This window comes from Lonchura striata, chromosome 18 (genome assembly GCF_046129695.1).
Source record: "Lonchura striata isolate bLonStr1 chromosome 18, bLonStr1.mat, whole genome shotgun sequence".
Classification (NCBI taxonomy): Eukaryota; Metazoa; Chordata; class Aves; order Passeriformes; family Estrildidae; genus Lonchura; species Lonchura striata.
Window position 1 is genome coordinate 4,321,030 of NC_134620.1, and position 14,551 is coordinate 4,335,580.

Genomic DNA, 14,551 nt, shown 5'->3' on the forward strand with positions numbered 1-14,551 from the left:
TGGAAGAGTTCAACTACCATTAGATTGAGTCCTCAAGTGGAATCAGATTATCGAATTATGTGAAAATAGCTCATACTAATTTGAGTACATTACAGTACATAAGTGATTTCTTAATGATTCCCTCCATAAGAAAATATATATATTAACTGCTGAAGTATTCACAGTGCTTTGCCTTGGTGCACTATGGGGTTTACAAAAACCCAACTGAATGAAAATAATTCATCTGGCTATAATGTTTGAGTTGAAACAGACCAAACTGGTTCATAAGCATTAGTTAAAATCATTTAGCCTAACATATAAGACAAGTAACACTGAAGATTTAGAAAAATGTGTATATTTGAAGCATATATATATATATATATATTTAAGTGTATTACAACATTTCTAGTTATTCAATATTAAATCACAATTGGCATATAGGAAAGTCATAATAAACAATGTTACTTCTAACAGATGGTTCAATTTCTAACGTCAAGTCAAAATTTACCTGGCCTGACCTCAGTGTTCAGAAAATATCTTTGTTTATCTCAGAAATCATTAAGGCTCAGACACTGAACCATCTGCATCTATGGAACTTCAAGTACTGTAGGCTTGTTCAGAACAAAATCTAAACATCCTCTGTCAATTATGTAGATAATCAACTTCACATTCTTCAAAATCTGCTACTGATTTCAAGGAGCTGCTTCAATGAACCTAAGATCTATTCAAATAGGTTTCTTGTGTTGTTGAAGTGGTTTAGCCAATTTTTCCTCATCAATTATGTTAAATTAATTCAAATATGCGGTGTGGATAGAATTTCAAAAAAACAAGGATACAAAGCACTGGAATAATTTTCCTGTTTTCTCTCTGTCCTTAAACTCAAATTGGTTTATTGAAAGACTTCCAGTTGGTCCCACGCTGACAAAAAAATGCTTTATAATGTATAACAACATCAGCCTTCACCCTTCTAACTTCCATTGTCACTAAGTCATTCTCTTACATGACTTAAAATACAGCCAGGCTTTTCATTTTCCTCAGTGTAAGGTGTACTCATGTAATTTTTTTCTAGATTATTATAAAGCAGCCTATTGCAGTTGCTGGAAGAGGCCCTGAGAGTAGGTTAGGGAACACCCTCATGCTCCTTTGGAAATAGATTGAGCTCTGGAAGTCAGTCCATCCAGCTTAGAGATGTAGATCACAGGTGTGAGTATAAAGGATGGAAATCCACAGCCTGGAGTTACAGGCAAGGGAAAGGCAATGTGGAAAATCTATTTCCAAACCCATAGTGAGACCCAAGTTGTAATGGAGTGAATGGCTACTTACCAGAGGAACTGTGGTCCTGATCTGTGTTATCCATGGGCCTCCAATCTCATCTCTCTTCTTAAGGTTTCTGCTTCCCTAGAACCTTCACATTCTCAGTGCTACTGCTCATATTGAAGAACAGCCTCTCAGTACATGGTTTAGTGTCCCATAGCATGGGCACATTTTGTTCCAGTGGTTCAATAGGGTGTGGGTGTTTTTGTACTCTGAGAGATGACCACAACCATTTCTGTGAAACTTGAACACATTTGAGCAGATTAGGACATGGACTGAAAGTATCTCTCTCCCTATAAAGACCACACAATTAATTTAAGGGCTGACTATGCCATAGTTTTCAAGTTCCTTTAACATCTCAGAAAATGCTGCTTTACTGTTAGCAGCTGTCAAGTTGCTAAAAAATCAAGGATATACATAGGCCTTGTTAATATTATACCAACACCCTCAGAATGACTGAATCTCTCAACAAAGATTTCCTGTGAAAGGCATGAAAACTGTGGTTCTGGGCAAGAGTGATGCTCAGATGGACACTAATGAAACCCTCACCATGTCAAGAGCAGCAAAGAACCTTTTATGCCTTCAAGGACACATAAAGAAGTCCCTCCTGGGGACAGGGGGAAAGTCACTCAATTTTGAGTCTTTCCATCGGAATTACCCCTGCTTCAAACAATGTTGTGAACTTCAACTAAGCACCTTTGGTGAATACTTCTGGTGTTTTCAAACAATAAATTTGGCATAGCCTAGGATTTTATTTATTTTAGAGATAGGCATAAGACATGACTTGAGAGTCACCTATGAGAAATACCAGTTCCAAAATACCTGAATCCTGTGGTCTACTGAAAAATATTGAAATAAACACGTGCTATTCATCAGCTTTGGTTTCCTCCAGATCAATGTAAGGATTACAAAACAGCATTTAGCAATCCCAGGGCCCAGGAAATTAAAAAGCTGCTGAAGTGTAAGCAAGGATATGGATTCCACTGGAGCATTTGTTTTCTTGCTCCATAGAAAACTCTCTTAACTCCTACCAAAACACAACCACAAAAACATGCTCTGCATGTCATTGGCTCATTCATTGACAGCTGGAAAACATGGGAGAAGTATCTGCTTTCCTGCTGGGACTCCAATTCACTGCTTCACAGCATCATTCTGCAGAATTGCTTTGCTCTCCACCTGGGATCCTATGCACCAGGGCAACAGCCAACCTTCAGCTGCCAGTCCAGAGATGCCAGACCTGCTGACCCACTTGCAAACTACATAATGCTCATGGTTTTGTGATAAAGGGTCTGCACAAGACAGTAACTAAAATGAGAAAGGACCCCTTGGCTTTTGAATTAAGAAAAAATATCAATAAAAAAGGTAACAGACAGGTACTTCTATCAACAGGGAAATAATCAACTGACAATATTTTATTAACCACCCCGAGTGTTTCTATGTAAAAAGGCAATCTTATAGCCAAGTTTTACCTCGGTTCCATGGGGGCAGTAGGAAGGTGTGTACCTATACTTTCACCTTTTTCAGATGTTGTGTTACTCTTTCAATTGTTGCAAATTTTACTGATACAATAAAGCTAGAATTATCTCTAAGATGACAGAATACATAAATGCACACAAACCTACCATTAATAACTCAAAAACTCTGGATACTTAAAAAGAACTAGTGCACTGCTTTTAAAAAGTACGAGCAGTCGTTGTGGGTAATTCTGACTAGCAATATATATTTCTATAATTAAAAACTACCAGTTCTGATAAATGAAAACTTACATGACCTTTGAGCTAGCTCAGGTGCCAGTGGCAGTCTGGATACAGCTAACTTCTCCTGCTTCTGGGACATACCATGACAGAAGTGTCTACAGCACCAATAAACGTGCATGTACTCTAACTGTTGGGAGAAAACAAAAACAGTGTTAAGTTTGTGGACTAGGTTTATGTGAGCTAAATAGAGAAAAGCAGTCTTCAGCAGTAAGAATTGCTTCTGTTTGAAGCACGTAAATATGAAATAGTTACTGGGGTACTCAAATGTAAAGCTGATTTGGTGATCAGCGCTTCAGAGAAAGAGCTTAGAGGTTGCAGTGGACAGAAGCAAACACAAGTCTCTGCATTGATATATATGGTAAGTTATGTGCTTTACAGCTGTTCAGCAGCTCTTGTACTGAGCAAACAACCAAATATACCACCTTGGGAAACTCCACTTTAATAGAGGTGACCCCCACTGCAGGTGCTTTTAGGGTTTGGGTTTTTCTTCTTTCAGCACACTATGTTGTGTTTTTGTGTTGTTTACCACGCGTCAACCTCTCATTAAACTTTTGATTAAAAATGTTTTAACCCATCAGTGACGTGTTAGATAACTCTACCTCTGCTCTGAACAAAAGACAGGACAGCTCATGTAGAGATAACATCCCTGAAGCAGCATTTTATTTTATTCACTTAATTCCAAAACATTTAATTTAGAAGTCTGGCTTCCCAGTCATCCATCTTAACATGGGCAAATATTGACATAGAGTTGTCAGAATACACAGACAACTAAACAGCCAAAGAATTTACAAAAAATAAATTCATGATTCTTCAAAACAACTGCAAAAGGTTACAAGTATCAAAACTCTTAGGTAGATGCACTGCATTTAAAGAAACTGTGCACATAAGTTAGAGGCAAAAAAACCAAATTGCTACTGAAACCTCACATTTCAAACAGTTTATTGTAAACTGATGAACAGAGCTGTCATTTCACATCAGCTTAGCTGTTTTCTTTGACTGAAAAAAAATTTGGGGTGGCTAATTTACTTGGCATGCACAAAATGTACTGCTTAACAGAACTGTCAGCTCATTTCAAATGGAAAACTTTAACTGGAATCTAGTTATCCTCAATCACTTTCCATTATTCTTTCCCGTATTTTCCAATCAACAGGCAAACTAAAAATGCCTCCTTCTGCACTGCTCAAGTGCGACTAAGATAAATAGGGCCAATAAACCAATCAATCCATCAATGCCCATGAAGACCCATCTGAAACTGCTTCTTGATAAAGTGGACAGCAGATCTGAACAGCTGTACAATACAGATATGCTTAGCACTAGATATTTAGTGTGACTGTGGCAAGGAAATATTGGTGATGATGGGGATGGCCAAGTGGATGAAAGAGGGATTAGAGGAAAGCTTATTAATTATTGCCCTCTCCTGCTTCTTCATCCTGCTGATCACTCGTCCAGAGAGTGAGGTTATCTCGAAGTAACTGCATGATGAGAGTGGAGTCCTTGTAGGAATCCTCATTTAGTGTGTCCAGCTCTGCTATGGCATCATCAAAGGCTTGTTTGGCTAAAAGGCAGGCCTGCTCAGGGGCATTCTGGATTTCATAGTAGAACACTGAGAAATTGAGTGCCAGCCCAAGCCTAATGGGGTGAGTGGGCTGCATGTGCTCTTTGCTGATTTCAAAAGCCTCTTTATAGGCAGCTTCTGAGGCTTCCACGACACTGTTCTTCTTCTCTCCAGCAGCAACTTCTGCCAAATAGCGGTAGTAATCCCCCTTCATTTTCAGGTAAAAGACCTTGCTCTCATACTGGAAGTCATTGCAGTTCTTGATCAAGTATTTATCTAGGAGAGCCAAAACATCATTGCAGACTGTCTCGAGCTCCTTTTCTATCTTCTCCCTATAGGCTTTAACCTTCTCCAGCTTCTTCTCATTCCCATCTGCCATGGTCTTCTGCTCTATGCTGCTGATGACGCGCCAGGAGGACCGTCTAGCTCCGACTACATTCTTGTAGGCTACAGACAGCAGGTTTCTATCCTCGTTTGAGAGGGGCTCATTCAGCTCAGTCACCTGAAAATACAGAAAAAGAGCAAATTTAAAGGGTTTGCCTTAGACAAGAGCGTACAAACTTCCTTCAATACTTCCATCACAAAGTGCAAGATTCAAAATTTCTTCTAGAACGCAAAATTCCTTCTAGACAGGAGTAACTTTGTAACATTGAAAGTTCAAACTGTTCTGCAGTCAGGACTTAAGAGAGAAATCCCCACAGTTTTGAAGTAATAGAAGGGGTATTTAGAAGCCATTGCAAAGAACATTCACTGAATAAAACTGAGTCAAACGTGTAATGGAGACGCAATCACAGAGGAAGTCTCAGGTTTTTCAGGAAGTCTGCTGCAATTATACAGACTACACACTTAGTGATGAATTTAAATGTACCTAGAACACCAGTTTTTTGAATCTGGAGCGCAGCAGTGACACTGGAAGCTGATGAAATTCTCCCATTTCTGTCTCCTGCTGCTTGCTTCCATTTGACAGCAGAGATGGAGGCACTGCAGTCATGAAGCTCTGCACAGCACAAATGGAATTAGTGTTTCATTATTTTTCAGACACGCAGTGAGTGATTATACAGTGTAACACAAATTTACCCTGATTTCTGCTAAGTGGCTGCAGACAAATTCCAGGGATAGGCCATGAAAGAAACTGCACAGATATAGGACAGCATATCAAGAACAAAGCCATGATCAACTTCAAACTGCTACTTCAAAAAGCTGATAGAAGGATAATACTTCTAATACTGTATGTTTAGGCCTATTTCACTTGATGTTTTAATTCAGGCTATCAGACTCATGGACACTTGAAATTGTTCTACTTTTTAAAATTTATATGCATGAAATTTAACGCAAAGGAATTAGGATGAAAAATGTAACTCCTCTACCTTAAGCATATTGCTTTAAAAGTAGTTGCTAGAATTCTAAGGATATGTACTTCAGTGTGAAAATAAACTTGTCCTTGCTCAGACACTGTTAAAATCATTAATTATTTATTTTTTAAAATGTGCATATTTACACTGCTTTACAGGTACCAGAGTGTTCACAGCCAAATACTTACATACTACAAACAATCAAGTCATAAATATTTACACTATTCTGAGACTGCTGGTGTAGGCAGTGAACCTTCTAACAAATGTGCTTATTTCCAGATCAAAAAAAAAAATACATTAAATAACTCTTACAGTAAGAGAGAACTTACTTTCAAATTTAGGTTTTGTTTTTAAAATGTATTAAGTCAATTAGTTTTATCTCCAAAATGACTTTTCCACAGTTCAGGAACCTGAACTCCCAAATGACACGGCTCTGCTTGTCCTAATAGATTTAGAGGCAGCCTATAGAGGATGAAATCCACAGGAATAAACTCTAATGATATCTTCAGAATCTTCATCATAGCTCCCAATCAATATTTTCCTCAACAATCTCCACCACAACCTACCTGAATCTTCTCTAGTAAAAGATATTAACAGTTCTTTCACTGTTTAGTGACCAAAATGGGAGCATACAAAAGGACTATAACCCTGGAATTCCTAGCTCCACATGCTAATGAGTGTGGCAGTACTCCATCAGCTCAGCAATTACTTCTGTGTGTGATCCCACAAAGGCCACACACCAAGCTGAGCTCCTTCCACACAGAAAACAGCCCAAAGTGAATGTTCCACAATGGAGAGCACATCCATGAGCTGACCCAGGTCAGTGGCCTGTGATTATATGGCTTTGTCACCCGGAGCACATCACTCAGCTACAGCCAGTTCTGAACCAAAATGCAAAAATGATTGTACCTGAGCCAGTATAGAATCAGCTTAAATTAATAAAACTTGCCTGATACAAAGTTATGCAGTCCATCATTGTGAGACAAATACAAACCAAACAAATGAATTTAAATCAGATTAGTTTCTTGTATCACGTGGTTTCAGAGCTCTACACCAAGAACTGGAAGTTCTGTAGCTACAGGTACCCAGAGAAGGCCATGAGGAAGTCATCTCCCAGCAGGGAAGAGCACTGCTTACATTAAAGACAACTCATTCCCCTCTCCTACACAAACAACACTTCATTAACCCCAAACCAGACACTCAGGGATAGGTACTAAAAATATAGAATATCCCACACTTTTTAAGTCCATTTATATATACAGGCAGATAAAGCCTACATAACAAACTAGAACCTCAAGCTAATTTTATTTCAAAACCTTTAGTTCAATACTCAAATTTATTTCACAGTGTAGTATTTCTCACGTGACTAATTTTAAAATTCTGTATCTCACACTACTCACGTTACCAATTTTAAAAAGTAAATTATTTTTTACCACTATGTAGCTATATTGGAAAAGCAACATAAATCAATAGAGGTCCTAAGCACTACCTCTTAGGATTAATACTGTCCAAAAACCCAAGGGCTTACACAGCTACAATTCTTCATGGTTTCTGGAATTATCTAAACCAAAGGGTACTCAATGCTGTAATCTCAGAATGCTGAAACATTTGTTGCATCATCTGAGAGCCTTTCACAGTTACACCCAAAGCATCTTTCTCCAGTGTGCTGAGAAGCAATTCTGTACCTACCGTGTGAGCTTTATTTGAAACAGCCGGAATCCTGGAGCAGCACTTAATGCAATGGGAATACCATGGAAGAATGCCATTTAAATTTGACTCTATTTGCTGTTAAAATTATTTTAATAGTTACAAATTAATGTACACAATTACTTGTAATAGCAATTATTTCTTTTTCCTCTCTTGTTTACACATTACAATCAAAAATACTGGAATTCTTCCATGAAAAAAAAAAGTTTACAACAACAAAAATTCATATTGAGCAGTAAATTCCTTTTTAAGCTACAAGTGCTACTTGGTCTAGCTTTTTTCATTATAGAACAACTGATGGGAATAAAAAATAAATGTTTTTCCAGCTTTACGCTGACAGATGAAACAGCAGCCTTGTCACTCTCCAGTGGCAGAGTCAAAAATCAGGCAAATGCACTTTCACAAAAACAAGCATTTGTTATTTTTATGTTTCTGAACTACCATGCTGTTAGCTAAATTCTGTATTGTAAAGGGTAGTAATATCTAAAACTGAAATTAATTGCTCACATTTCAATTGACACTGAAAGCACACTACTTTCATATAGCACCTTTAAAAAGTATCAGATGTGTTACAAGCAGAGATTTTGGAAAAAAAAAATAAACTTTTCAAATCAAGATACCCTGGAGAATAGATTTCTGAGAGTACTGATTTCCTTCCTTTTGGAGGAAGTCTAAATTCTCTGGATTGCACAATTACTTCAATATTAACCTATATGAATTAAAAACTCTCTGAATTATCTCTCTGCTATTTGCAGTCACTGAAACAGAAGTATGAAGTGTGAGGACAGCCAGCCCTCAGAGCATTCCACAGATTATGCTCAGACCTACAAAATCAACCTCAACACTGAAGAGCATTCTGGAAATTGCTGTGTTGGAGTGAACATCTGTGAAAGCCAAATAACAGATGCTACATCACAGACATGCAACAGTGTATGAACAGCTCTAAGTAAGGGAACTGTTGCTTCTAAACTCAGACTGCTTTTTGTATTTTAAATGTATCTGTAAGTTTCAAGACTCCACTTACTTACAAACTGTCCTTGAGCTCCCAATTACATGATCACACAACTTATTTGCAAGCAGAAGTGGCATTTCAGATGAGAATACCACAGCTCCAGGTAAAGCAAAATTTGCATAGCAATTAGAACAGTTTGAAGACAACTGGACATACACACTAGTTGCAAGTACTTTATTTACACATTTCCTAAAGCAAAGCAGCTGTGTTCTCATGGTTTCACATGTGCCCAGAGACCATACATGCACTGTAAGTCTGCAGTTCTTGGAGATACATAAAGCTTTCTACTAGCAACAGCTAGAAATTGTCTTCTTGAGCAGTACATTTTAGTGAGTTCTCTATTTCATCTTTTAAAATTACCAACTGAAAGAAGAGCTGTTACTATTACATTGTTTGTATCAAGAACTCTAGGGATAGAATTGTAAATACACCTTATTTAAACATCTTGTGTCTGTGGTATTGAGATACTCAGAAGTATCACTGTTTTAGAACTGGACTGGTTGTAGTATTTATTATAACATAATAGCAAAAGTGAACAAAAGCAGCAAAATTAGTGTCTTTTTGCTGCCCTCCTTTAAGGGAGGCGACATTCTTACAATAAAAATGTGGACTCCATTTGAAGCTCCTTTTCAAAATAAAAATCATCTTGTGCCTTTAAACAGCAGAACTCTCGAGAGAAACAGTTCCTCTTGGGGCCTTTGGTGTTCACAGAGGACAGATCAGCAAGAACAAACCAACTGTAATCTGATATGGAAAGACACTGCTAAGCATCCAGTGGCACTAACATTACCCATAACACTCAGATGGTGTAAATGCTTTGTTTTCAAAAAAGGAACTAGACGTAACAGGTTTGATCATTCTACAATTTTATTATGCACCAGTACAATCAGATCAGTACAAATAATTTTCGTTGCTTGGTTCTGAAAGGAGTAGAGTTGCAAATGTAACATTGTTTAAACACATTTCATTATTCAACAGGGTACGGAATGCACTGAGAAACTGTTACCCTACAAATAAGTGGCAAAAAGGCAACGTTAAAGCTCGGGAAATGCTCCTGGAACAAGGGGTAGCTTTCACACCTGGACGCAGCTACTACCTTTGAGTCACCGATGTCAGTGAGGCCGCTATTCGCGTCTTTCACGGCGAGGCAAAAGAAACGTCTAGAAGAGGAAGGGGCTCCTCCTGCTGTGTGCCCTGACAGCCCCCGCCGCAGTGCCCATCCCGCAGGACCAGCGCCCCAGACGCTGGCGGGTGCCCAGAGGGGAGACGCGCCCCAAGGTGGAGCCCCCGCGTGGGGGTGGGCGAGGACGGGCCCACGTGCGGCGGAGAAAGCGCGGCGCTCCCGCCGCCAGCAGAGGCGGGCGGCGTTCAAATGGCCGCACCGCGAGCCCGATTGGCGCGGTGGGAGACGGAGAGGAGGGCGTGGGGACAGCCACACCCCCGGGGCAGGGACAGCCGGGGAGCGGGAGGGCTGCGAGACAGCCTCCACGGGGAATGGGGGGAACGGGGAGGGGGAAGGAAACAGGTTTTGAGAGGGGGTGCTAGGTCCGGTTTGGACCGGCTACTCTTTGTCTCCTCTCTGCCGAAGGCAGGTAGTACTGGGCACCGCCCCACACGGCGGCGAGGTGTCCCGGCGGGATGGTCTGGCTCCTGCTCCCGCCCTCCTTTCTTCACCGCCACGGGTGGGACCCGGCGGCTCGCATCCTGCCCGGACCAACCCCGCCTCGGAGCAGCCCGCACTTCCTTTCCCTCCCTCCCCCGCCGCTACTCCCCTACACACTCCTCCCCGAGTACGCCCCACGGCCGCCACGCTACCGGCCCCACTCACCGACTTCATGGCCGAGGCCATGTCATCGTATCTCTCCGCCTGCTCGGCCAGGCGGGCTCTCTGCAGCAGCTGCTCTCGGTCCCCCATGGCCGCTTCCGTGGTGGCTGCCGGGCTGGGCAGGGAGAGCGGAAGGCGGGCGGGGATGTGCGGCTGGGCGCGCACGGGTGGCGGGAGCAGGAACTGTAAGCGGAGCCGCCCGCTGGGCTGTGCCGGGCCGAGCTGGGCTGTGCCGGGCTGAGCTGTGCTGGCCGCCGCTCCCTCGCCCGCCGGCCGCGCTCCCGGACCGACCGCGGCGTGTGCGGCTCGGAGCCTGGCGCTGCTGCCGCCGCCCGCGCCTGCGCGCCGGGAAGGCAACGAGGGGGCGGAGCCGCGGTGCTGCAGGGGAGGGGAGGGGGCGCCGCTCCCCCGCGCTCTATTTCTAGGTGACGTCACTTGCTATAAATAGCCATGGCGGGGCGCCGGCCGCGGGCCGCGCCTGCGCGCTGGGAGTGCTGCATTTTCCTGCTGCAAAGGTGGAGGTGGGCGGGGGGCGCGGGCACTGCGGGACGGGGCACGGCTCGGCTCGGCACGGCACGGGCTTGGACACCGACACCGCCTCGCCCGCCTGCCTGGCCGCGGCAGGGACACGGGCGGCACACGGCTGGCTGACCACGGGTCGGGGTGACCACGCTCCGCGTTCACGTGTGCGACCCTGCCCTGCCCGCGGCTGCTTTGTGCGGCCGCAGCCTGCAGTGGTGGCACGGCTGTGCCTCTCTCGGGGAAATAAGTGTATCTCGCATCCCGGCTGCCTCGAAACAGCCCGACTTGTGGGGGTGGTACCACGGACCAATTCTACTACCTTACCTAAGAGATGCAGCTAAATTCAATTTTACTACGTATTTTAATGTGTAATAGTCAAGCTCCGCTTTCGCGGATTGATAGACTACCATTCTTACATAAAAATTATCTCAAGGTAAGAACCTGGCACAAACAACAAACTGCTGCTGGTGTCCACAGAAACGCTGGGAGCCACGTTACTCATCTCTTACAATAAATCATAGATTAACTTTTCCCATTCAATCCTGGCCAGCATTTAAACATGCCTGCACCGCTGAAGGTACGGGGAGCTGCTGTGCAGCCGAGCGGAAGGTTTGCTCACCAGCAGAGAGTTCAGCACGGAGCACCTGTGGCAATTGAAGCTCACATCCGTCCTCGCCCCCAAAGACAAGGAGAGAAAGTCCAGCGGTACACCCGGGAAGCGGGGACAAGGCTGCTCTCACTCCTCCCGATGCTCTCCGCTACCCTCGGTACTCTCACACTGCTTCAAATGAGTCAATCCAGTCCCTTGTGTCAGACAAAAGTTTTTAGCCTTAACTCTAATGCTGCTGGCTTTTGTGCATTAAACCCTAATGCCAGTTAAAATAAATGCTGCCATTTTTAAAGGGATTAGATGAATATAGCTGTCTTGTTAAAAGACATAAATAAATATGACAAGTAAGAATAAACTATAGTTGTATGTAATAAGGCATGAAAGATAAAATTTAGCAAGTTATAAACTGATTGCCAGAACATTCTGGAAACAACTCTTGCAGTAGTGTGAAGCACATACACTACTGTGCATGCATCCCAGCAAGCCAAATGGGGCTTTTTCCTACTGGGATTTTGTTTTCACTGTTTCTAAGAGAAGGCAGTGACATCCAAAACTTGAACAGAATGGATCCCAGGCATCAGTTCAATTTTTTATCATAATTATTTTAAAACTTGCATTGATTTTACCTTAGAATAAATGTTTAGGTATAGACAGCAAAGATGTGATTTTGAAAATATATAGTTCCATGTCAAAATACAAATTTTAATGCATCTGACCCTCAGGCAAGAGTAGTGACAGATGTGCCAATCCTCCTTGCCCAGTTCACTTCAGTTGGGAACCTTTGCAGTTGTAATAATCTCTCAGTAGAGATTAGTCAGTTTGCAAAGCATTCCAACAGCTCTGAAAATATGTAGGGTTTACCAGCAGCTTTCTAGTCTTGTACAGCAGCTTCAGACTCCCCAGGGAAATGGATTACAAAGTATTTTTAAAATGAGTTATTCACCCACTGAACCAATCTGCATTAATCTGCCAAATATATGTGGATATATCTACACATGCACAAAACATTCTCATTAAATGCTTTGGTTTCTTTAATTGAGGCTTCTGTAAAACAGCTACTTTTCAGTCTAAAGCGTCTCAAAAATTCCTAACCTTGAATCCACGAGGTCATGTGTAACCTTGCTGCTCTAAAACCAGATACAAATCTAAATTCAACAGTTTCAAGAAAAAGTGCTAAAATAAGGCAACGTTGTGTGCAGCATTTCCACTCTGGCTGTAACCTAAAGAAAGGGAAGAGATTGCATTTCACATCCAAGGTCTGGGGGAGAGTACCTATATTCTCCTGTGCATACAGTGCCTAGTGCTCTGGATCTTCACCCTCAGTAGTGGCTCCACATTTCCACAGAGGTACAAATAAACAGAAATTAGAGCTCACACAGTGAGTTTTATAATCTTCTACAATATTTATGAGTCACAATGTCTTAAAACAAAAATGGAAAGGAAAAGGAAAAATCAGCAGGTCTTTTATTAGAGTGCCGAATGGGGTGCAAGCAGTGCCTGACTGTGGTTCCCCTGCTGAGCTCAATGCCAGGCATCACTCCATGATTCCCATCAAAGCTCAGGAATACTGCTCTCATGAGGCAGGACTGAGAATTGTTCCCAGAGTGACCACACCCAGCAAGAATTTGTAGATGGAGAAATTTATGGCGCTGAAAATTGCACTATGACCTAAGGCAGTGGCTCTGCTCCACAGGCATATCTGATTATTGGACAGCACCCATGTTCCATAAATAGCTCCCTGCTGAAATGCCATTCCAGTTCAGTGTTCACTCGCACAGGGGCACTGGGGACACCACAGCTGGCTCAGAGGCCATCTCCCAGTGCTGATGTTTAGCTGCAGGGACACTGGTGAAGAGGCAACACCACCAGGAAACCACCATGTGCCATTCCCAGGCTTTCACCATGGTGGAAAACCTCCCCTTGTGCTGTCCTGGAAGCACTGAGGGAGCACACACATTTCGTGCTGCTCTTTCTGAGAGTCACGGAACTACAGCAGTGCTGCTACAAAGTTCCTGCCACTACCATCCTCCTGATCCCTGGAGAAAATGATCTTCCCTCTCCTTTCTGCAGCAAGGAAATGTTTTATTTAGGGAACTGCTAAATGATGAAAGTCTTGGGGACAGGATACTGAGAAACAGAGAGAGAGAAGAGAAACCACCCACTGGTGGGGGAGGTTAACCAGCTTCCACATCACAGCAAATGAAGCAGAGACAACTATGGAAGAGAAAGAGATGGAGTTTGTTAACATCTGGTCTTGGAAATACTTGTGCCTGGCCCTTACATGGGGCATGATGCTCAGATAGTGCTGTAAGGACAGATTCTTCCAGAAGCTTAGGACTGTCTGTAATTTTTATTGTTAGAATTCTAGCAGCACATTCCCCCAGTAAAGTGAGATAAATGTGCATCAGGAGGATAGATGGTGTAACCAACGACAAGATCAGAGCACGAGATAGCAGTGGGCGTAGCTGTAGTGTGATGATTCTCTCCCAAACCACAAGGGACTGTAATTTCAGTGACATACTTCTAGCCAAGCCACACACCACAGTTTAACAAGCCTCGAGGCTGTCACAGTGTGTGAAAATATTCTACTCTTTGTCATATTTCAATTTCATATTAATCTTGAATCACTCTCACAGAACCTCCCTCATAACTCAAGGGTAAATCCTAGAATGAAGAAAGATGACACTGCCTGAGTGCTGCTCAGCAGCAGCAACAGGGTTCATGCCACGCACTGTGGTGAAGTACATTGTGTATCTATTAACCTGCATGGGAAGAACTTTAAAACAGAAGGGTACTGATTTGTATAAAACCTGTGAAGCTCTTGCTCCCACGTGGGAAAGGGTAGGTCTGTACCCCAAAGCCTATTTGGGATCACTGCAGTCTATTTAATACCATTCAGTATTCACACACAGTAGCCT

General features: G+C 42.7%; 1 protein-coding gene across 1 annotated transcript; it reads right to left on the minus strand.

The window, feature by feature from the left end:
- Positions 1-3,682: 3,682 nt before the first annotated feature.
- YWHAH (tyrosine 3-monooxygenase/tryptophan 5-monooxygenase activation protein eta) lies at positions 3,683-10,718 on the minus strand. The gene is made up of 2 exons (XM_021549952.2): positions 10,505-10,718; positions 3,683-5,107 (listed from the first exon to the last, which is right to left on the minus strand). Exons 1-2 carry the CDS (start codon positions 10,589-10,591, stop codon positions 4,451-4,453), a joined length of 744 nt encoding a protein of 247 aa, XP_021405627.1. The 5' UTR covers positions 10,592-10,718; the 3' UTR covers positions 3,683-4,450.
- Positions 10,719-14,551: the final 3,833 nt, after the last annotated feature.